This window comes from Candoia aspera, chromosome 18 (genome assembly GCF_035149785.1).
Source record: "Candoia aspera isolate rCanAsp1 chromosome 18, rCanAsp1.hap2, whole genome shotgun sequence".
Taxonomy (NCBI): domain Eukaryota; kingdom Metazoa; phylum Chordata; class Lepidosauria; order Squamata; family Boidae; genus Candoia; species Candoia aspera.
In genome coordinates this window covers 3,979,541-4,000,850 of record NC_086170.1, presented here as the reverse complement: position 1 = coordinate 4,000,850, position 21,310 = coordinate 3,979,541, and the positions used below count along the sequence as shown (strand labels likewise).

The window sequence follows — 21,310 nt, the reverse complement described above, 5'->3', positions numbered from 1 at the left end:
CATTCATTGCCTCGCTGGGGAGCAGAGCCCCCCAGCTTTTTTTCTTCTTTCTTTCTTTCTTTTTTTGAACCGCTGCCCTTAATTGGTCTCAGCTTTTAAGAATTTATTTTCGGTGCCGTTGGCCTCGGCGTCTGGGCCCCGCTGGAAACCCCAGCCCGGAGCCGATCTTATCGGCCACAATTACAGAGACGGGCCGGCCTGTTGTTTCTGCGAAACCAGATCCGGGTTGTTAAGGCTCCCGCTCCTCTTCACGTCTCATAAACTTCAGCCTCCTCCTGGGAACCCGCCTTCGGTGAGGCTTTACGGGAGCTAACTGGGATTCTTATTCTAATAAGGCAATAAGCGGGCTTTCGGCTCATGGGACGCACGGTGAATTATCCCAGGCCTCCCACCGCCCCCGCACATGTGCGCCCTCCGGAATCCAAAGGCCGTGGGAGTTTTGCCAAGGCTTTTAAAAAGCCCCCCACCACGGAGGCCGGGTGCACGAGCTGAGGCTTGAAACCCAGGGAAGGCCCTTCTGCACAAAAGACAGGCCTTCTGCACAGAGAGACAAGCGGGCTTTTACGGACGGTCACGAATCAACATGCGCATACATGCGTGCCACGTTAAAGGCGTGCGTCGGTTTCTTAGGACAACGGGGTATTCAGGGGCCCAAAGTGGGCTGCAAAACTCTGGGGTGGTCACTAGAGGGCCGCAGTTGGACTTTTGGGGTCTCTTTGCTGCCATCTGGTAGTTATTTAGATTTCTGCAGCCCAGATAGGGCAGTGTTGCTTATGGAGAGGGAATGCTGATTGTTTGGATTTTGTCTGGGTATAGATTCTTTGCAAATGTAGGAGATGAGCTAGGAGGTGGCGGCGGCAAGCGTTAGACCAGATTGTCCCCATCTTCTCTGCCCTGGTTTGTGGTTCTAGGTCTAATTCTGGGCACCGCAGTTTAAAAAGGACAGGGACAAATTGGAGCAAGCTTAGAGATGGTGGAAGGGTCTGGAAACCAAGCGCTATAAGGAACAGTTGAAGGTTAGCCTGGTATTTTTTAACCTCAACAACTTTAAGATGTGTGGACTTCAACTCCCAGAATTCCCCAGCCAGCATGCTGGCTGGGGAATTCTGGGAGTTGAAGTCCACACATCTTAAAGTTGCCGAGTCTGAAAAACACTGCACTAAGTGCTGAGCCATAACATTCCATCAACAACCTCCCTTTATTGCCCCCTGCACAAAAATCCCACATTTCTGGACATAATTACTAAGGTTGCAGTTAAACTTCCAGAGAAGTACCTGAGTTGGGTGCTCGCTTGCTAAACAGACAAATCATCCTGTTGCCCCTTAGAAGAACAAATTTATTATTGCCAAAAGGTTCTAGTGCTCCAGGTTAATACCCACATCTGATGCAAATGGTTGGATACTCCTGAATAACCGAGACATACCTGATTAGCAGGTCTTTGATTTTTTTTTTAATCCTCTGCTCATGTTGCCTACAGGTATTTCCATTTAAAAGTCAGAGTTTGCTTACAAAAGGAAACAACAGCCACAAGAGGGAGGCCTGCAGTTTAAAATTAAACAGATCCATCAGTATCACAGAAATTGAGCTCAGGATCCATCAGAGAAAAAGCTGGCTGACACTTTTTAAGACTAATAACATAAAAGTGTATATAAGCTTTGGAATTCTGTACCTAACTGAAGAATACTGGAGAACTTGCACTCACTTCAGTCATTTTTAATACCATTTTTGTACTACTCATTGTTCCTAATGAAAGCATCAACCCAGATTTTTATTATTATTGTTATTTTGCATAGATATTGTGGGGTCCTTCCCCAAGTACCAATATAACTATAATTGTTTTTAAAGTCTCTGATAGTTCCAAGCAAATGTGTAGGTATTCCTAGCCATAGGAATTTAGTATTATACAAAAACTATTTTTCCCAAAAAATGTAGATCTTGCAATTAAAACACTTTTCTTTCCCATGAAATGCAGGCCAAGGCTTGCATTTTCTCTTCCTAATCTCCATCTGGTTGCAGAACTTAAATGTAAAATAAAATTTAACATTAAAATAAATGAGGGAGGAAGTGAAACTGACTTCTCTGTTTTTTAGGACCTGAGCAGTTCAGCCAATGACAGCAAAGGACTCGTTTGTGACTTCAGGGAAGCTTGACCAATCAGAAGCAAAAGCGAAATCTTTTAACATACTTTAAGGTAAGTTCTTGAAAGGTTAAATGTTTTGAGCAATGTAGATATGTGTTGTCTCTCAACATTTGAATTAATGAGTTTAACAAAGAGGGAAATTAGGTCAGTCAGTTACAAAGTGGGAGGAGTTGCTTTCTGTATAATATAATTTTTCAGGCTCTCTCTTTTTGCTGTACTATTGTATCACACCTCCAACCCAACCCTTTTTCTTGCCTGTCCCCTCTTCATCTATTGTCAGACATAAATCATATTATCACTTGCTTAATTCATCAAATCACAGCGGCACAGAGAAAGGGCCTCACTGCTCTCTCTGCAATAATGGGATGGAGGTGTGTTTAATTAAAACCACCAACAATTGTCAGATTAATGAATAAATGGGACTCCCAGCTCTCCCAGCTGCTGTGGAGGATGGAATTAAACTTTAATCTTCTTCTGAATTATTGAACTAAATGGAGTGCTGTTCTCATCACTGGTACAATTGCGAGTCTCAGCAGAGTTGGGACATTGCTTGCAGAAGTTAGGACAATAGGTTGTTCTTTGCTGCATTGCTGTGCAATTCCTAAGGCACCGTTCCTTACTCCTCTGTCCTAGGTTTTTGCTGTTCACATGTTTGGAGAGACCGAGCTCGGATTTCCAAAGATACCCAAATCCAAAGAGCTGCTGCTGCTTGGTACAGATCCGTTTCTTTATCCTAAAATCCTCAAGACTTCTGGGAGTTTCATTCAATCAGACAGAGAAGGCAGACAACGTACAAACTACTTATTTAGCCCAATACTCCAGATTGCCAAGGTTTTCACTATCATCTACTCCTTCTGAGCAGGGATGTGAAATTTTATATGGGTGAAGAGCTGCTGTAGCCTTTGACCAGCAGGCCAAAAAGGAAGCTGCTACAGATCCCAAGGTAGTCAGGGATCCCCGGGGGAAAAAAAAATAAATAAATGTTGAATTATAGAACCTAAAACTACTGTAACCTTTTTTTGTTTAAGAAATAACTCTACCAAACTTGGTTGTTGCCAGGATGCTAAACCGGGTCGTTCTTGATGGGGAACTATCTGGAGGCTCATGATAGTAGGCCAGAATGCAAGAAAATCTTTGTGGCTGCTTCTGTCTAAGGCAGAATTGGAGCTTAATTCAAAGGAAACTTTATTTTACATATCATTTACAGTACAACGAATAAAGGGTAAGATTATTTATTAAAGTCTAATGCTCAATGCAATGGCGTTAGCCTTCTGATGCTTACTTTCTGGAAAATGTTGGTCTTATCAACCTCTGTGGGAGTGTCCAGATGCATTCAAAGGTCTGCAAAGTTAGGGCCTGGGCAATCCGTCATAAGCAGGTATGTCCCAAAACTGGAACAATCAAATTTGTTTGAACATCGCGCGACACCATTGCGTAATTTGGGCTTAGTGTGATCTGTCTGAACTCAGGTGTACTATGATGGCTTGTCCAGTGAGTCATGCAAGTAGTCAAGTGAGCTGAGCTATAGAGGGAATGGTATGGAAGTCATCCAGCCCAGCCCCTCCAAGGTAGCAGAAAACGCTCCACTGAGCAAATGATGTATTTGCCTGCTGACCAGGGCAGCCCTCCACGTAGGCTTTTTCAAGCCCTCTGTGGTCTCTTCTTCAGCGTTTTCTGCAAACCATAGCTAAGCTGGATAGTCGATCAGTCTGAAGGATGGCTTTGGAGAGAGGACTGATGTGGCGGGAGTGGCATGGCCTTGTGCAGAGCGCCATCCATGTCAAACTGGAGATGTTTTCCACCTCATTTGGTTTACTGGGAGGCACTCAGGGCCTTCCTAACTGTCCCAGTATCTCTGCAGCATAGGAAGAGAAGGAAGCTATGATCAAGCCAGCTCCCCCACGGTACGGGAGGAGGGAAGTAAAAAGCTCTCATGCATAATTCATTCTGCCTTCCAGCAAAGTGTCTCTTGAAAAATACAAATTGAAAGGACATGCCTAGCCCAGGAAGGAGATGTGGTGAGCAGATTTGGAAAACTGACTCCTTTCTCCTTCCTGTAACCCTGGGTTCCTGAAAAGACGTTGAGAAGAAGGGTTCAGGAGAGGACGAGGCTTTCATCCGTGGCCAAGCGCAGAGAGGAAATCGAAGGTATTGGTTTTCCTCCCTGCCAACAATTCGGCTGAGCTGTCTTCTCAGCCCCAGGGTATCAAAGATGGCTTGCAAGGATGCACTTGGCTTTGGCCTAGACTCCTCCGTGTTCTGGTGTGTGTTACATCTGTGACTCCGAAAAACGTTCTCCCCTGTGAAAACTCACTCCAGGATTTCGAAAAAGATGTTTTGAACATTCCGTGCGTGTTGGCGGATTCAGTATCAAGCCAATGGCAAATCTCCACTCTCTTGCCCAGCTCTCTTTATGGCTAATGTACTTTATTCTTCCCAAGCTGGTGTTCTCCAGATGGATTGGGATACGATTCCAGCCCTCTAAAATCCCAGCCAGCACAGCCTTTGCTTGGCTAATGTGAAGATCTTTAAATAAACGCATTGGCCAAACCAACTGAATGCACACTAATACGCTAATTAATTTGATGCAGTGTTTGTGAACTAGGTACATTTCAGGGCAGGGGCAAGAAATCCCAGTTTCGCTACGCAGGAAGGGGAAACAGGAGGCACTTCTTTATTAACACTTTTTATAATTCTGCTGATTCTCCATGTGGCTAGCAAATTAGGCTACAAGCCCTTGTCTCTCCTTGATCCGTTTTCCCCCTTATGCAAGTGGAAAACTGCATTCAGTCTCCAGGCAGAGAAAGTGTTTCTGAATTATTAATTTCTTTTCTTTGAGTGGAAGGACTGGCCTTTTATTTATTAAACTACTATTCACTGACACGCTCTTGCTTCAGCAAATTCTGCCGCGATTATAAATACTTAATACAGACGTCTCAGCTCCCTGAGTATCTGAATGGCGGATCTAATTAGGTCAGAGCTATTCGTAATTGTTTCTCTCTCTCTCTCTCATTTAATGCCACTTAGCAATCTGGCACTTGGGCCCCAACAGTTTGAAGGAACTTTCTACCTCCTAGGGAAGTCAGCGAAGCTTTTCAACAAAGCCCTTCCTTAAAGCCCTTAGCTCCTCGAGCGTGCCGGCTGAATTCACTGCAGGATCACTTAGTAATAATGCTTAGCCTCTACTGTACCACTTTCCGTAAGTGAATGAAATACCTTGTACACCTCGATAATCCTACGATTGTGGAACATTTCCAGTATTGTTGTCACTGTTTGACTTGTGGTGGGCCGAGGGAAATCACAATGGAGCCCAATATTATATACACAGCCAATGCTAGAAAAGCCAGCTATGCCCCTCCAGGGCGACTTATCGGAGGGCAATCTAGCCATGCGACTTGCCCCTTCTATTCCAGATCCTAGCTGGGAGCGAAGGGGAGAAAGTTTTGTTCCGTCCCTCTAAAGCTGATGAAAAACAGCAGTATCCTGACATTGCAGCTCTTTGCATTTCTGAATTGCTGGATCAGGTCAGACCATTAAATCATACGAGCAGGACAATCTAGTCGATTTTTTAGCACAAGGGAAAGCCTCTTGGCATTAAGACTGATAAATGGCTAATAGGACCTCCGTTATGGATTGCTAGAGAGCAGAAAAATGCAGATGGGTCTTCTCAGAATAATGTCAGTAATAACCAGAAGCAAAAGTGTGTGGTGTATCATCTGTCTGTCTAGGAACCGAAATGACAAACACATGTCACATCTCTAATGAGAGAGAGTGAAAGGATATGTTTTTACCAAAAGCCAAGGGAATTCCCTTCCCAGAAGTGTTACGTTCTGCCTTGCGTTCTTTATACGCCAAATTCAGACAATTTTCTCTGCTTTTGCTGAGATCTAACATTTGTTTTCTATTCTGAGCATTGATTTTACATTGATAGAATTGTTGTAAGCCATTCTTGGGGGAAGAAAGAACGCAACTGAGCACCGTTTCAATTTTGAAAAGCAGGAATGTTGGCATTACAGACGTAATCTATTAGAAGGACTTTCCTTAAGTATAGTGAAATAATACACGTTTGTGTATAGCCTTTTTTTGGGGGGGGGGCAGTCAAATCCACTGCTTTTGCTTAGAAAATCTTAAAATTTCATAAGCATTTATGCCACAGAATGAAAGGTCTGCTTCCCAGACCTTTAAAAAGCTCTATAAAAAGTCATCAGTGATTCCGACATGAGCTTCCCACTGTCACATTTCATTTGGCGTGTTTTTGTTTTTTCTGAAGCTTAAAAATCCAACTGCCATAGGGGAGTTATGATACTGGTGCACAGGCCATAGGCTGCAGGTACATAGGGAACAGGGCTCTTTTTATAGAACAGAACCAGTAACATTCAAACAACTTTCAGAAGCAGTGATATTTCAACTGAAAGAATCAATCTGTACAGTCTTACAAGCTCCAGAGATAACACGCAGCAGGGCCAGGATGAAAAGTCAGCACCGGAGAATTTTAAATGAAACTGTGCAGCAGAAAAACATGGTATTCGATAAGGGACCGTTATAAGCTTCAACACGTTCCTTTAATAAATTAAAATTACTATGACATTCAACTGTTTTCCTCAGGCCTGAAACTATACACAGTACATTTACAGTATTTATAAATAAATAATCACTATTATAAGCACATAATTTTACATACAATACTGACTCCCCTTGGAGGGGCCAAATATTTGCAATTTTCCTGGAAACCAGTTTCTAAAGGAAGCTTGTACAACTGGTGAGCTGCTGAATGTTGCCAATAGTCCATCACTAAAACAAACTATTTTTGCCCAGGTAGCAAAGTAGCAGCTACTACTCAGCCTAAGCTGATCTCAAAAAGTGAATTAGGGTTGGTCTTGATAGAACTCGGATGGGAGACCACCAGGAAAACATAGAAACATAATTCAGCAACTCTTTCCTTAAAGCATGATTGGGTCACAATTTTCTCTTGATTCAATCTAAACATAACTAGAAGTATATCTCAGATTTTCAGCTACGTGTGCTTTGTGAGTGAAAAGCAAATTATGCCCCAAGGTTCTTTTAGGCTTTCAGGGGAAAAAAATAGTTCAAACTTCTATGGAAAATTTAAATATTTAGACCCAGGATTATGGTAGAAGCCAGGAAAAACGAACAGGGTTATTGGACCCCCACATGATGCAAATTATGAGTCCCTCCATTCCACATGGCATAATTAATCCCTAAAAGAATTCCATCCATATACAAGATCGTTCCTGTTTCCAAAAATCCTTTGGTCCAGAACTCTTAACACCTTGGGCATCAAGACCATAATAAAGGTTTTTGATTTGACTTTGAATGAAAGCTAAAGGTAGGGACAGTGATATTATCTCTGCGTGAATTAAGCCCTATTGAGGCCATGCAAACTTGAGATTTGACTTTTTTGCAACCTAGTTGCTCTGAAGTCATTCATTATCTAAAAATAAATAAGTTGATCAAGGAAGGCATCCAGACCGATTTAGTCATCTCCTGTTTCGGCCCATCATAATCTAGAGTTACAGCTCAAATGCTTGTCCCCAATAAAGGACATAAGCGTGTTTTCATTAACAGTATATTTGAAAAAGGTAATAATTTTAAAAACATCTAATTCCATCAGGGCCAAAGCAGCTTGATTTTCAATCAGAATAAAGCTGGCTTCTTCAGCAATTAAGCAACCTCTTAAAGTAGGCGATCCTTCAGGGCCATCCAAGTAGGCCATTCCTAGTGCGTAACAGTGGCCCCAGCATCCCATCACGTTTAAATCTCATTGCACTGAAATATTGTTCTTACAGATTAAAATGTTCCCTTTTTGAGTAATGGGAAGATGATTCAAGGAGCAGCCCATGTAGTAACCAGGAAGTGAAAGACATTGCTGTAGTAATACACATTCAAGAAATTGTCCAAGTATAATAGAAGAGTCACGGTAAGGATGTTCCATCTTAAAGAATGCACCTTGGCCAGGGCTCCCGTTTATCTCAGACAGAAGTTGCTGTCTCAGCTCAGAAATAACATAATGCAGCACGTTAATTTGTAGCTCCATTGGGGGTTAATGTCTAAATTGGTCTCCTGATCCGAGATTCTTTTAATGCATTGACAGGCTTGGGAAAATCTACATCCTTTTGAAGGAAGGGGTGGGGGAGAAACGCCCACCAGCATTGGCATTTTCCCAACATTTCTGCGTTGTTATGGAGAACAGCCATGTCCCTTAACACAATCCTTTCGGGACTCTATTATTTTTAAATGTCTCTCGTCCCACAGAGCGATAGTTTGATCCCTTTCTGAATGTATGTTTTTGGGCACGTGGAGTGCTCCATGCTCTTCCATAACCTTTTAAAACTCAAAAGAAAATAGGATACTCTGAAAGTTTAAGAATGGTGAAATAGGATTAGGCATACTGGGTGAAACTTCAGAATAGGGAGATATTTGAGCGTGACGTATGTCCGTCCCCTGTAGCCCGCCCCTCCGGTTTGGGTTCCCTTCCTTTCTGCCGCTTTCAGGGGATGCCATCTTTCCTCTGGCAGCACTGCGAAGGGGGCACGCTCCAGTCGTACACGTAAGAGAGTCGGAGCTTCACCTCCTCCCTGCAAAGCTTTCCTTCCTTGGCCAGAGTCTGATGCTTCTCCAGCATGTCCTCCAGGCTCTGCTTGTGAGTCACAATGTACTTGTTGTGGCAACCGCGTGACTTATACTCCGTGTCAAAGCGAGGGTCATGGATCCTCTTGATGTCCACGGGAGCCAGCCAGGCCCCCAAGGAGACATCTTCGCTCTGCCAGAGATTGAGGTAGTCTCGGCTCAGGTGCAGGTAGCGCACCAGGTCGGCCGAGATCACGTAGCCCCCGCCGAGGGCATAAGGCAGGTAGTAGTCGCACAGGAGCCAGGCATTTTCTTTCCACTTGCCCCCCGACTTCACGCGGCCGCGGCCCGAGAAGAAGCCCCAGTAGAGGCGCTGCGGCTCCTTGGACCTCAGCTCCTCCATGAGGATGTCCAGGCGCACAAAGGTGTCGTCGTCGGCCTTCAGGACGAAGCGGAAGTCCAGGTGCTGGTCCAGCCAGACGTACATGGCCAGGATCTTGGTGGTCAGGTTCTCGTAGGAGTCCCGCAGGTCGGGCAGGAGGAGCAGGTCCCGGTGGCGGCCCTGTTCCAGCTCCAGGGCACGCAGGTCCTCTCCCGCCAGCCCCCCAGTGCCCACCACGAAGCGGTACCACAGGTCGATGCGGGGGACCCGGCCGGCCGCCGAGAGCCAGGTGCTCCGGATGATGCTCCGCCGCTCCGTGTACTTGGGGCCGCTGACCACCAGCACCGCCAGGAAGGTGGCCTCCTCCGGAGGGGGTGGCGGGGCTGCCGCCGGGGGGTGAGGCCCGCTGGGGCCCCCTGCCCGGGCCGCTGGCTGCTGGTGGGGCAGCCCCCACCCCGGGGAGGACTTGAGGCCCTCCGAGGTGCACTTGGCCAGGTACAGGAGCACTGCCCCGAAGAGGGACAGCCCGCCCAGCAGGGTCTTGTGGCGACACAGCAGGCGCAGCAGCTTCATGGCCACCCACCAGCTGCCCCTGGGTGCCCTCTGGTGGGCGGGGCAAACGGCCGGCCCCTCCCCCTCGGGGCGGTCCGAAGGATGGCTCCGCCCCGGGAGGCGGTGCTACGCCTCGGGGCCGCCCTCTTCGCGCCTAGCCCCGCCTCTCTGCGGAACAATCCAATACTTCGGCGGCTGCTCCCAGGTCTGGGTCCCGATTGGTAGAGCGAGGTTAGTCCCCCCCCCACCGTTCCTGCGGGGCGGGGCGCAGGCGTAGCCCCTCCCCTCCGCGAGGCCCGGCTCTTCTTTAGCGCTCCCCAGTTCCGCCTTCCCCTCCTCCTCCGGCCGCTTCGCCTCGGGGTTTGGCGGGAAGATCCCCCGGGGCTACGGACGGCGGGTTGGGACACACCTCCTCAGACCGCGTTCGAAGATGCCGCCGGGCCCCTGCTGGATCGCCTCCAGCGGAAGGTTCATTGTCTTCTCGCGGCTGTTTCGGGCCAGCCCCGCCGAAGCGCTGTTCTCGCCCGCGGCGCATGCGCACCCAGCCCTGACAGGCGGGCCCGCGGGGCCGGTCTGGAAGGCGAGCTCGCCGCTCTCCGCTGCTCCTGAGGCGGAGCGCGCGCGCGAGGGAAGAGCGGGGTCTGTCGCGGAGGTGGGGGCCGAGCGCGCCAGCGCCACGTGACCTCTTCCTCACTTCTTCTCTCATCGCCCCCCCCGTTCCTCACGCCATCCCGTCTCAGGGCAGGTGAAGCTGACGTCCGGCGCCATCTTTGAGGGCACGCTTCTCCCTGTCAGCCGCCACGGTGAATTAGGGCGGCGCAGGCCCAGCGGCTGGCGCTTCTGGGATGCGGCTAATGCCAGGTAGTGGGGCGGTGGCCCTCACGAGCCGGAGCAAACAGGCTCTTATATGCCTGGATATAGTTCCAGATTTTGGCGCGGCATCCTCCCTAAAGGAGGGGAAAGGGGGGCTGTGCCCCAAGCAAAGATGGCTGCGTCGGATTCACGTGCCCCAAAGAAGGATGGCTTCCCAACGGCGAAGTCCCCCCACCCTCGTTTGGCTTTGGCATATAGGTCGCTAACTGAGTGCCTGTTCGTTTTTGTGAAACATTAATTTAAAAGACGACAGCGGCATATTTTTACTTGTCGCTGTGGTGAATAGGGGAAATAAAATCGAGCCCCACCTTGCCGGCTTCCGAGGCGCTGGGCGGGGTCCTCGCGCCGGGCGGACAAGTTGACAGGATCTCCGGGGCGGAAGGGGCGGGGCTCGGCCGGTCCTCCGAGCGCTGAGCGGAGCTTCCGGCTTCCGGCCCCACTCCCAGCGGACGCGAAGGAAGGCCGCCGCTGCCCCAAGCGCGGGGTTGGGCATGAGGAGCCTGGGCGGCCGACCGGGAAGGTGAGATCCTTTGGCGGGCGAGGGCGGAACTGCCGCCTCTGAGCGTGTGTAGAGCATCTGCGCCCTACAGAGCGAGCTTTCCTGGTCTTCGAAGAGGGTTCCTCTGGGCGTACGTGGAGTGCCGCTCTTTCGTTGCTCCTGTGTATCTCAAGGCGTTTCGCAAGTTCCTCTGGGCCTGCCCCGAGGGCTTTTCTGGAGCCATCCGAGTGCCTCAGACCGCGGTGGTGTCTCGCCGTTGCCCGTCTCGGCTGAGGCTGATGGAGGTTGTAGTTGCGGTATCTGGGGCACCAGGTTGCCTGCCGCGTCTCCACGTTGAGCAGAAATACGGAGCTACCTTGGCTTATCTGCCGGAGGGTTTCTTTTTATGTCTGTGGAATAAACTCCCATGCAGAGTTCCCCTGAGCACACGTAGAGTGCTTTTGGCTTGAGCGGAACAAGGAAAAACTTCTACTTTTAAAAAAGAGGAAGGCGCTTTCTTCTTAAAAGCTATCTGAATATAGGGGGTTTCTTGTATGCTGGAGACGTTAAGGGGAACCCAGAGCCTTGTTTAGCCCGTTAAGTTGTCTTTCTTGTGTAGGAGAAGTTATGAGGTGCAGCGTGGTTAAAAAGACAAAAAGATATGGCCAAGATTTGACTGGAAAAGCCTTTGATGCTGAGGAAGTGAGTGACCAACAGCTGGGGGAAAAAAGCCTGGCGAGATTTAATTTAAAAATGAGGTTGTAGTAAGCTGGTTTTCTTAATATAAAGAAAGAGGGTTAAAAAATGTAGGTGTTTTCCTTCCTAGAAAAGGGAAATTGCAAAGTAAATAAAGACAGCTAACTTTGTAAAAAGAAAAAGATCTTATCGTTATTTAGTGCTTTAAAAAAGCATGATGTGTGAATTCTCTTTGACTTTAAGCTTAAAATCAGGCTTTTTTGAGGTTCAAGCATTACATGTATTGTCGCACTTGGAGTAGATGCGTCGTTTTTCCAGGAAAGCATTTAGGTGGAATGAAAGTTTTTTTGTAAGGTTTACAAGCACCAAGCCTCCTGGCCTTCTGTAAGGCCTTAAAAACCTGCTGTTTTCCCCTTGCACCAGGCCAGAGTGTGATGGGAGCCCTCCAAAATGAATGGATTTAGAAAGGACTACGCAAGAGTTGATCTTCATTATCCAGTCATAACGGTATCTACTTTTCAAAATATGAGTAATGCTCATTGCTTTATCTGTTGCCATCCCCAGGTTATCCAAACACCATACTGATATTTCGTACTGCTGACCTTCTGAAGAAGAGAAGCCATGGTTTCCAAACGGGCCTTCATCTGCAGCTTGGGCTCCATCTATTTATCCCTCCTCTTCGTCTTTCTGCTCATGGATGTTTATGCTCGGCCTGCCAATAGCTCTGCCCTCAAAGAGAAAGCAGCCGACAACAAAGATGAAAACGAGATCCTCCCTCCGGACCACTTGAATGGGGTCAAGATGGAGCTTGACGGGCATCTCAACAAGGAGTTTCATCAGGAGGTTTTCCTGGGGAAAGAGATGGAGGAGTTTGAGGAAGATTCAGAACCACGGAGAAACAGGAAGAAGCTTGTGGTGATTTTCTCAAAGTGAGTGTGATTTGTTTTAACTTGAAAATTGCTGTCAGTTCCCTGAAGTAGACTAGAATAGAGCAGTATTTCTCAACCTTGGCAGCTTTCAGATGTGTGGACTTCAACTCCCAGAATTCCCCAGCCAGCATGTCAAGTCCACATATCTGAAAGCTGCCAAAGTTGAGAAACACTGGAATAGAGGCAAGGAGGGAATATAGAAAGGCCAACCATTGGTCCATTTAACTCCGTACCATTGACTGGTAGCAAACTCTATGGTTCTCGGCCAACAGTCCTTACCCACAGTGAGATGTCAAGGGTTGAACCTGGGACTTTTCCCTTACCAATGATATTGCTTGTTTGTTAAGCTATCGTTCCCTCATTTATACAGTCATCTCAGATTCCCTTTGTTTTCCAGTGTGTGGAAAACTGCACCTTCAGGAGCACCATTTAGATCTGTGAAATTGGTATGTGCTGGAGAAACCTTGGTTATTTATGGCTTCCCTCCATAACAGGGAGCTGTGCTTGTTCTATGAGTCTTAGAATGTACCCCAGGATATCCTTTGCTGTTGCTAAGGGAAGGGAATCTGCCCAGATTCTCAGTGCATGTGTGAATATGCTTTTTTAAAAAATTCCTTCTGCTGCCACCGGTGCTTGGAATTAAATTATTACAAGGCTCTGCTGCTATTGGGTTGGTAATGGCCCTGCAGATAGCTTGTCTGCAAACGAAAAGGATGTATTATTATTATTAAGCACACAGCCGGTAAGCCAGTGGCAGTAGTGAAATAGAAAAGCCGATTGCTGTGCTGGGACAAGGACTGGTGACTAATGACATGGGCAGGTTCCTCCCCTGTTTCCTTGCTTTCCATTTGTTGGAAGGAGGGCTGGTCACAAGCCACTTGGTTGTTGCCATACTGATGTTGCAATTGATTGTGAGCAGGGGGTAAACCTTCTTCCTAGGAGGCTCTCCCTCAACAACCCCAAAAAATGCAGGCGCTTGGGAAATAACGGATTTTCAAAACTGAGAGGAGGCCACGGTCTGACCAACAAGGCTTTTCGAGCCTTCTGTGGATATTTGAGGGATTGGGGCGGGCTGAGCGGCTGTTGAAACTCTGCGGCACCCATAGTTAGTCGCTCTTAGCCTTTGTCACCTGACCTTGTAACCGGTTGCGTCTCAGCCAAGCAAAGATAGAACTTCTCCTCCTTCCTGGACGCCAGGGATCTGGGAAGCTCTAACATGGCTCCTTTCCGTACACTTAACCTTGCAGGGTTGACATCAACAGGGACAAAAAAATCAGCGCCAAGGAGATGCAGCGCTGGATCATGGAGAAGACCGAGGAACACTTCCAGGAGGCCGTGGAAGAGAACAAAATGCACTTCCGGGCCGTGGACCCTGACGGCGATGGTAGGAGGAAGGGTGAAGGGGCTGCCCTGGAACGGTTGGATGGCATTCACGTGTGGGGGGGAGCCACATTTATGAAAGCGGGCTTCACGGCATACAGCTTTCTGGGCAAGAGGTGGGTAGGTTTTTCTTTGTGTGTGGGGAGGGAGGTGATGAAGCTCTGCTCTTCCTTAAAGGCAGGGGCAAGGGGTGCCTTATTGTGCCAAAATTTGGACAGGCTGAGAAACAGGGCAAGACAGATTCCACTGTCCCTTAGCTGGTGTGAAAGCTGAAGCTCGGGATTGTTCCGTGACATTTTCACTAGGCAGGTAGTGGTACTTGTCCCGTAGCAAGTGGGCATAAGTGAATGATTATAAGGGGAAAAACGCACGAGCCTCTGCTTTGTATGCTTAATAATGCGACTTTTGGTCCCCAGCGACGTAAGAACAGGGGGGAAAGATGGTCTTTGCCCAAGGCCCCCCCAGCCAGATGGACGCTGCTTCTGTTTTATCTGCCCGCTTTTTTTCCTCTCTGTTTTTGAGGCACGCAGAGTTTGGAAGGAGTGGAAACTTCCCTGCTGGGGAGAAAAGTGTTACGGGTAGAAGAGCCATCACGAAATGAGCGTGGCGTGTTTTCTGTGGCCTGTTTAGGAAGCTGTTGTCACGCCGCAGTGAAGTGTTGGCTTGCGTTCTCAAAATAATGCCACTCGGCTTTCCTGCATTGCCAAAGCGTCAAAGCCTGTGCTGGATCGTGTTCTGGTTTGCAGTTTTCCTCAACTGCGCGAAGGTTAGGCGCTGAGGCTGACTCCGTTTCTTTTAGGTCACGTGTCCTGGGACGAATATAAAATCAAGTTCCTGGCCAGCAAAGGCCTGAACGAGAAGGAGGTGGCCGAGAAAGTCAAGAACAACGAGGAGCTAAAAATTGATGAGGAGAGTAAGTGGGAAGAGAACTGCAGCCTGCTTTTCTGAATGGTGTTAAAAGCCCATACAGGTGTTCTCCCCAGAGAAGGATTAAAAACCACAATTTTGTCTTGGACTTTCAAGGGAAAGCTGCTTGGCCTTACATGGCCGCCCTGTGTTCCCCCTCCCCTCGCATCACTATAGCAACAATCTTCTGTTAGATTTTAACCTCTGAGGGGTTTAGTTTAATTCAGGTCACACAACTGGGACAAAGGAAGCTTTGTGTGTCTTGCTGCGATGCCTAGAGTAACGCAACCGGTTTACAACTGGGTGTATTGGCAGAACAAGAGCCAAGATCCCTGACGATGGGCGAGATACAGTAACTCTAAGCTAGGGTTTATAGTTTGGAACTTCAAGCCGTGGTTTGGAGTCTGACCTGGGATTAGCATCCACCATGGCTTGGTGTGGTCTTTGAGTGAAGCTACCTGCAGGCCACCTTGTTTTATTGCACACCGCCCAGAGTCACTTTGGAGTCAGGCTAAGTTGAATTAGGTTAAATTGTTCAGCTGCTCTTCGGGCCTTCAAAAGTTTGCCTGGCCTCCCCAGATGTCTGGAGCCAGGATTGGTAGATAATTATTGAACGAAAAGCAGAGAGTCTAAAGATTTCTGCAGGCCAGTGCCTTGTTCTCTGCTTTCTCTTCAATAATCCTGCAGGGTTGTGGGAAATGCTTAAGCATTTCTCAGGGTTTAGAGTGTCTGTTTTGCCCTTCCTGAGTAAAAGCTCCCACTAGAAACCCACCGTGTTGCTGACAAGATGGGTTGAACAGGATTATGATTATCAGTTCTGTGTCCTGAAGAGCTTATGCCTTCAGCAGTAGCAAGCAGAGGTTGCTTTCCACCGGGCAGCCTGAGACTTGGTCCAGCTTGGCTCAAGGCTGCCTGCCCGCAAATTCTGGAATCTCTGTTACTCATTTGTGGTAAAGCAATAATTTGGTTGGCCAAAATCTCCATCTGAAAAAGCTGTGCTCTCGTTTTCAATTTTAACCCAACTGATAAAAGACATCTGCACCAGTTAAAACCTGGGCTTCCGAATTTAAACTCCCCATTTTTGAAAACCTCTTCTTTGAATCCTCTCTGCTCGGTAGCCCAGGAGGTCCTCGATAACTTGAAAGATCGCTGGTATCAAGCCGACAACCCCCCAGCTGATCTGTTGCTGAATGAGGAAGAATTCCTGTCCTTCCTTCATCCGGAGCACAGCAGAGGAATGCTGAAGTTTATGGTCAAAGAAATTGTCCGGGATCTGGGTACGTTCCCCTTCAAAACGGTACCACAAATCCTTCCAACTCAGATCTTCCCAGCAGATAAGATGGCACTGTTGTTGGGTGGGGAATCCTGGGAGTTGAAGTCCGCCCATCTTAGAAGTTGCCAAGTTTGAAAAACCCTGCTTTAAGACGTTGCCAACAGGCCGCGTGGCCTCTAAGTCGGCTGGCCCTGTGCTGCTCAGCTCAACTCTGGGATTTTGGTGGCCGGGAGGGGGCGCTTGAATCTCACATGGAGCATTTTTTGGTGAAGATTTGCAATCAGACCTGAGATTCGTGCTGAGGGTAAAGAACCAGACCTTTGTCCAGCCAGTTGAAGGGTGAGATGAGCTTGCTTCTCTCCGGCTTTCAAACCTCAATTGCTCCCTGTTATATTCTATTTGTCACTTTCCCCCTTTATATGCATATATACTTTTTTTTTCATCCCACACTTATAATTCTGGTTGGATTCAGATGAGTGGGTTCCCTGCTGAACTTTGACGAGTGGTGGTGAGGTGTCAGCTTCTGGGGGAGGATAGGGCCTTCCTTCCTGTTTAGCACCTGCCATCTTTTTACATATGTGTCCAGCATCCCAGGACATGGCTGTTTCACAACATCATCTCAGTTCTGGAGCAAAACCAGACAGACGCGGGACAGCAGGAAGAGCCCAAAGGTGCTGGATGTTGGGCAGCATCTTACTTTGATGCGTCTCCCTCTCCATCACAGCCAAAGCTCTTATGTATTAGAATTTTGTAGGTTTTAATTGTGATTTTATCGTAAACCGCCCAGAGTCCCCTTTTTGGGAGAGATGGGCGGTGATAGAAACTTGAAAAAAAAAATTTGTTTCCCGCATTTGGGCCCCAAGACTAACATCAAGCCGAATATGTGCCTGGCAAGGAGACAAAGTGGAATTCAGGTTTACATCTTGCACGTGCAGCTTGTTGGGTTTAATTTCTTCCTTCCAACCATAACGTTTCTCGCCCCAGATCAGGACGGCGATAAAAAGCTGACCCTTTCTGAGTTTATCTCCTTGCCGGTTGGCACTGTGGAAAATCAGCAGGCCCAGGATGTGGACGATGACTGGGTGAAAGATCGGAAGAAAGAGTTTGAAGAGGTCATTGATGCCAACCACGATGGCATCGTTATCATGGAAGAACTGGAGGTAAATTTCCTGGGGGACTATCTCTTAAAGCATCAGTGCCCAGGAAAATGTGTCTTCGATCTAGATTCCCCCCGAGTTATGCATATTTTCCCCCGTCCTCCTCTGTCGTGTCCCCAGGGTTACTGTCATGACTGTGAGGACAGCCAGCCCGTTCTTGAAACAAGCTAATGCCTGCTAGATCAAGGTGGCAGTTCTTCTCTGGAAACAATCTGCAGTTGAGTTTGAAAAAAAAAAGTGCTAATTAATTTCCCCCTCCCACGCTAAGATTTGTCAGGGCAGGTGAGCAGAAAGGATGTGCGGGCACAGCGACTTTCTGAGAAACGGGTTTGCAGCCTTGAATGCAGCTTCAGCACTTTCTTATTTCCATTTAGCAAAAGGAGCGGGTGAGAGCCTGCTGCGCTCTCTCACAGGAAGAGAGGTTTCTGGCTTTTGAAAAAAAAAAATTTGAGTGGAATAACTCGGCCTTCTGCAAACCAGGGCCCGTCAGGCGTAGTAACTTCGATTCCCAGAATTCTAGGTGGAGATTGCCAGCTGGGGAAGTCTGGGAATTGGCTGACGTGTTGGAGGTGGCCCAGGTTCGTGAACACTGATTAGAACGTGCCTGGGACAGCGTCTTTCCTTAATGGATCCCTCTGACTTTCAGAGGAGCTTCAGCAGAGATCTTTGTTCTGTTTTCTCTGCATCTGTCAGATTATATAACCAGGAGTATCGGTTAACCTTGCTGGCACCATTCTATCCCACCATTTTCTCTCCGTCGTTCAGGGGGGACTTAGGACGCTAATATTTCACCGTGTCTTCCTGTTGGAGAGGCCACCAGATGTGTAGCTTTGGTTACCTTTCTCCTACATTTAATCTGTTTGATTTCTCCTTTTGATGCTCATTTTCCACAGGTGCTTCATTTTCTACTGTAGTGTGAATCATCATCTCGCCCCGCTTTCCTTTTTCCTGCTGCCCTTAGTGTGTCCCACCAGAAGCAGTGTGTGTTACGGCAGGATGAAGAAAGCAAAATTTAATTATGCAAGTTGCTTTGTGCCACAGTAATGGTCCACGTGCATTTTTGTAGCTCGAAATCTTCCTCTGGTACAGGAAGACTTAAGTCCTGTATAGTTGCCTCTTTTCCCAGCAAAGCCTGTGAAGGCTCCTTCCCTCTTTCATTCTATGTTTACCATCTTTCCCATCTCCCAGGATTTTTAAATGGGAGATGCCAGAGATGGCCCATGAGATTTGCTGGTGCTTTGCCACCGAGCTACGAGCCTTTGTGCTTCATTGGGCAGCTTTAGAGCAGCTCTCGGGTAAACCTGCCAGCCTTCCTCCCAGATGTCATCCGACTTGCTTAGGGGAAAACCCCCATTGTATGCCACGCCGGCCCCCCTTTAAGAGCTGTGTCCATCCCTGGGCTCCAGACTTAGAGATGCAGTCAAACAGAGCCCCAGGGATGATCAAGGTGCTGGAAACTTAATTCCTTTGAAAAGAGATGCGTGGAAATGGGTACGTTCAGCCAAGGAAGGAAACACTGAGGGTCTTCCTAGTATCTGAAGGGGGTCCAGACCTGTTCTCTCTTGTTCCAGAGGGTGGGACATACCTCCTTGATCAAACAGAGAAAGGCAGATCCTGGCTAATGCTTGGCTCCTAATGCCAAGAGCAGCTGAGTGGAAGTGGTTCCCTGGGGAGGTGTTAGCTCCTTTTTGGAGGTGGGGGTGGACTTCATCCCAGGGCTGGTCCTCAACCCATCAAGGGTGCTTTAGCTGGAATTGCTGACCCAAGCAGGAGACAGACTTGGGGTCTTTGCTCCTTTGCCCACTCTTCTCCTCCTCTCTCCCAAGGAATACATGGACCCCATGAACGAATACAACGCCTTGAACGAGGCCAAGCAGATGATCGCCGTCGCGGATGAGAACCAGAACCACCACCTGGAGCTGGAGGAGATTTTAAAATACAGCGAATACTTCACCGGCAGCAAGCTGATGGATTACGCACGAAACGTCCATGAAGAATTCTGAACACGCAGGGGCCCGGGCGCCTCTTGCACCTTCTCGTTTCTGAAGAACGAAAAAAAAAGACACGTTTCCTTTTGCTGCTCTGTCTGTGTCCCATGCATATACGGTGTGGTGTTCTAGACTTTTTTTAAAGCCGTCCGTGTGCATTAAAAGCCAATCCCTGTCTCTCTCCTCTCGAAGAGGAAAAGGTTTCCCAAAGTCAACAGGATAGGATCCGGACACGTTCTCGCTCAAGGGACAGTTTTCCTCACAATCTCTGAAGGTCCCATTTGTGTATTCGATTCTTTTTGATTGGGGAGCGCCACAATGAAAGCCAGCGAACTGTGATTTTGATCACTGGTGGGGGAAAGGGGTGCGTGTGATTGTATGTAAAGGGAAATCATGGTGGGGTTGTGTAGCTCTTGTGATTGCTTGGAACGAATGTTTCAAAAAACATTGATCCACTTTACAAAACAGGTGAACGGCGGTAAAGTTCCCTGCTAGAATACAGGTTGTTTGAAACCGAACAGACTCGACTCTTTTTTCTGGCTTGCTGCTGGCTTGCCGTTTCAAAATACCACTCTGCCCAGCCACGCAGCTTTTATTTCTTCCTTTGGCGTGTTCTCCAGACTCCTGGTGAGCTTCCTATTTTCTTCCTTTTTGGTTCAGAAACAGGGTTCACCGCCTTTCTTCCACATTGCTTCTCCAAAGGTTTCCATCCTTTTTCTCAAGGTGCGCCATTTGGTGCTGATAGGAGAGTGGCAAGCCCTTGATCGCATTTTCAGTCCCCAAGACACCAAGATGCAATGTGTTGCGTGGCAATTTGGAGCCCTTTTAGAATTTGTTGGGCTGCAGGATGCTGGCCAATGTTGGCTTCTTAGATATGGCTTTCAGGAGGGTGGCAGGAAGATGAAACTGAATCAAGGGTAGGCGGGGCGAGTCTTTTAGTAGAAGTGAGAATCCAAGGACGTTTGTGGTACCTTTCAGGGTTGACTTGTCTGTGTGTGGCTGAGTCCTCACAAATATGTAAACTTGGATGCGCTTAACGCCTGATTGCTCAGCGGATACGTAAGCCCGAAGTTCTCTGCATGGCAATGGGGCAATTGCATTTTGAAACTCCTTGCCAGTTTTCAGTGCCAGCAGCCAGCCGGGTCTGAAGAACGATGGGGAAAAGTTGGGACTGGCCAGTTTCGTGGTGGGCCAAGTTACGGCATACAGGAGTGTGGTCTCTGCAGGAGCTATGCCAGTAGTGGTGGATTCAGACACCTGTTTGACACCTGGAATACAAAACTTCAGCCAGAAAGTCAGCACAGATTTCTGGCTGCTTCTAAGGAGCCACATCTGGCTTTTTTCTCTTCAAATCTTCTATCTTGCATGTGCAGCTTAGACTTTACCCCTTGTGCCCGTTTATGTTTGATTAGTGGGGGTTGTCCAAGACCCCTCCTTCCTGTGGGGCAGGTGGGTGAAGACCAAGAGAAACCCCATCCTTTTAAGATTGCAGGTTTCGGTGCTGGCTGTTTTTATCCCTCTATTAACAGCATGTAAAGGCATTCAGCGGTGTGTGTGTTTATTTATAACGTCCATGTTTTATTTCAGCAGTTCCAGCAGTACGTAAGGTTTGGGGGGGTGGTAAAAGAGGTGGAAATGTGCTTGTTTTGCAGGTCAAAAATCTCACAGGCCCTCCTTTGGGACTCAAGAGCTACTTCTCAAAGTGAGCAAATATTGGTGCAAAGCCAACTTTCAAACCCTAATTCCAACTCGAGGAAATAAAAGGGGTATCAGATTTAGAACAGAAAGGCTTCTCTTAAATTAATTCTCTGAAGCTGAGGGGGGATGAGGTCACAAACAGAATTTTCCCTTGCTTCCAAGGTACATTTGCCCTAGTCCATCAAAACTCCGCGTTTGAAGACAGATTCCTTTAGACCCCCCATTGGAGAATCTGTTGCCCCTTTTCTAGCCATGATACTTGGCGCCCCG

At 47.9% G+C, this 21,310-nt stretch overlaps 2 protein-coding genes and 1 long non-coding RNA gene across 4 annotated transcripts; 2 read left to right on the top strand and 1 right to left on the bottom strand.

Annotated features, from left to right (window-relative positions):
- The first annotated feature begins 67 nt into the window (after positions 1-67).
- LOC134507019 (uncharacterized) lies at positions 68-4,636 on the top strand. The gene is made up of 4 exons (XR_010068864.1): positions 68-292; positions 1,478-1,869; positions 2,091-2,191; positions 4,099-4,636. It is a non-coding gene; the product is annotated as an uncharacterized LOC134507019 (long non-coding RNA).
- A 2,044-nt stretch (positions 4,637-6,680) lies between these two features.
- On the bottom strand, positions 6,681-9,843 carry B3GALT6 (beta-1,3-galactosyltransferase 6). The gene has a single exon (XM_063317589.1). The coding sequence runs from the start codon at positions 9,681-9,683 to the stop codon at positions 8,649-8,651; it is 1,035 nt and encodes a 344-aa protein (XP_063173659.1). The 5' UTR covers positions 9,684-9,843; the 3' UTR covers positions 6,681-8,648.
- SDF4 (stromal cell derived factor 4) lies at positions 9,830-19,860 on the top strand. 2 transcript variants are annotated; one of them, XM_063317588.1, is made up of 7 exons: positions 9,830-9,893; positions 12,274-12,638; positions 13,886-14,022; positions 14,818-14,931; positions 16,043-16,201; positions 17,182-17,357; positions 19,181-19,860. In XM_063317588.1, exons 2-7 carry the CDS (start codon positions 12,331-12,333, stop codon positions 19,355-19,357), a joined length of 1,071 nt encoding a protein of 356 aa, XP_063173658.1. In that variant the 5' UTR covers positions 9,830-9,893; positions 12,274-12,330; the 3' UTR covers positions 19,358-19,860. The 2 variants fall into 2 exon arrangements, with proteins under 2 accessions (XP_063173658.1, XP_063173657.1); XM_063317587.1 differs by lacking the exon at positions 9,830-9,893 and adding an exon at positions 10,940-11,055.
- The last annotated feature ends 1,450 nt before the right edge of the window (positions 19,861-21,310 follow it).

What these genes read in the sequence shown, in the direction of transcription:
- B3GALT6 (XM_063317589.1), bottom strand. Translation starts at nt 9,683, where the DNA reads ATGAAGCTGCTGCGCCTGCTGTGTCGCCACAAGACCCTGCTGGGCGGG.
- SDF4 (XM_063317588.1), top strand. Translation starts at nt 12,331, where the DNA reads ATGGTTTCCAAACGGGCCTTCATCTGCAGCTTGGGCTCCATCTATTTA. An exon ending in CGTGGACCCTGACGGCGATG is followed by an intron (nt 14,023 to 14,817) that starts GTAGGAGGAAGG and finishes CGTTTCTTTTAG; the next exon opens with GTCACGTGTCCTGGGACGAA. An exon ending in TTATCATGGAAGAACTGGAG is followed by an intron (nt 17,358 to 19,180) that starts GTAAATTTCCTG and finishes CTCTCTCCCAAG; the next exon opens with GAATACATGGACCCCATGAA.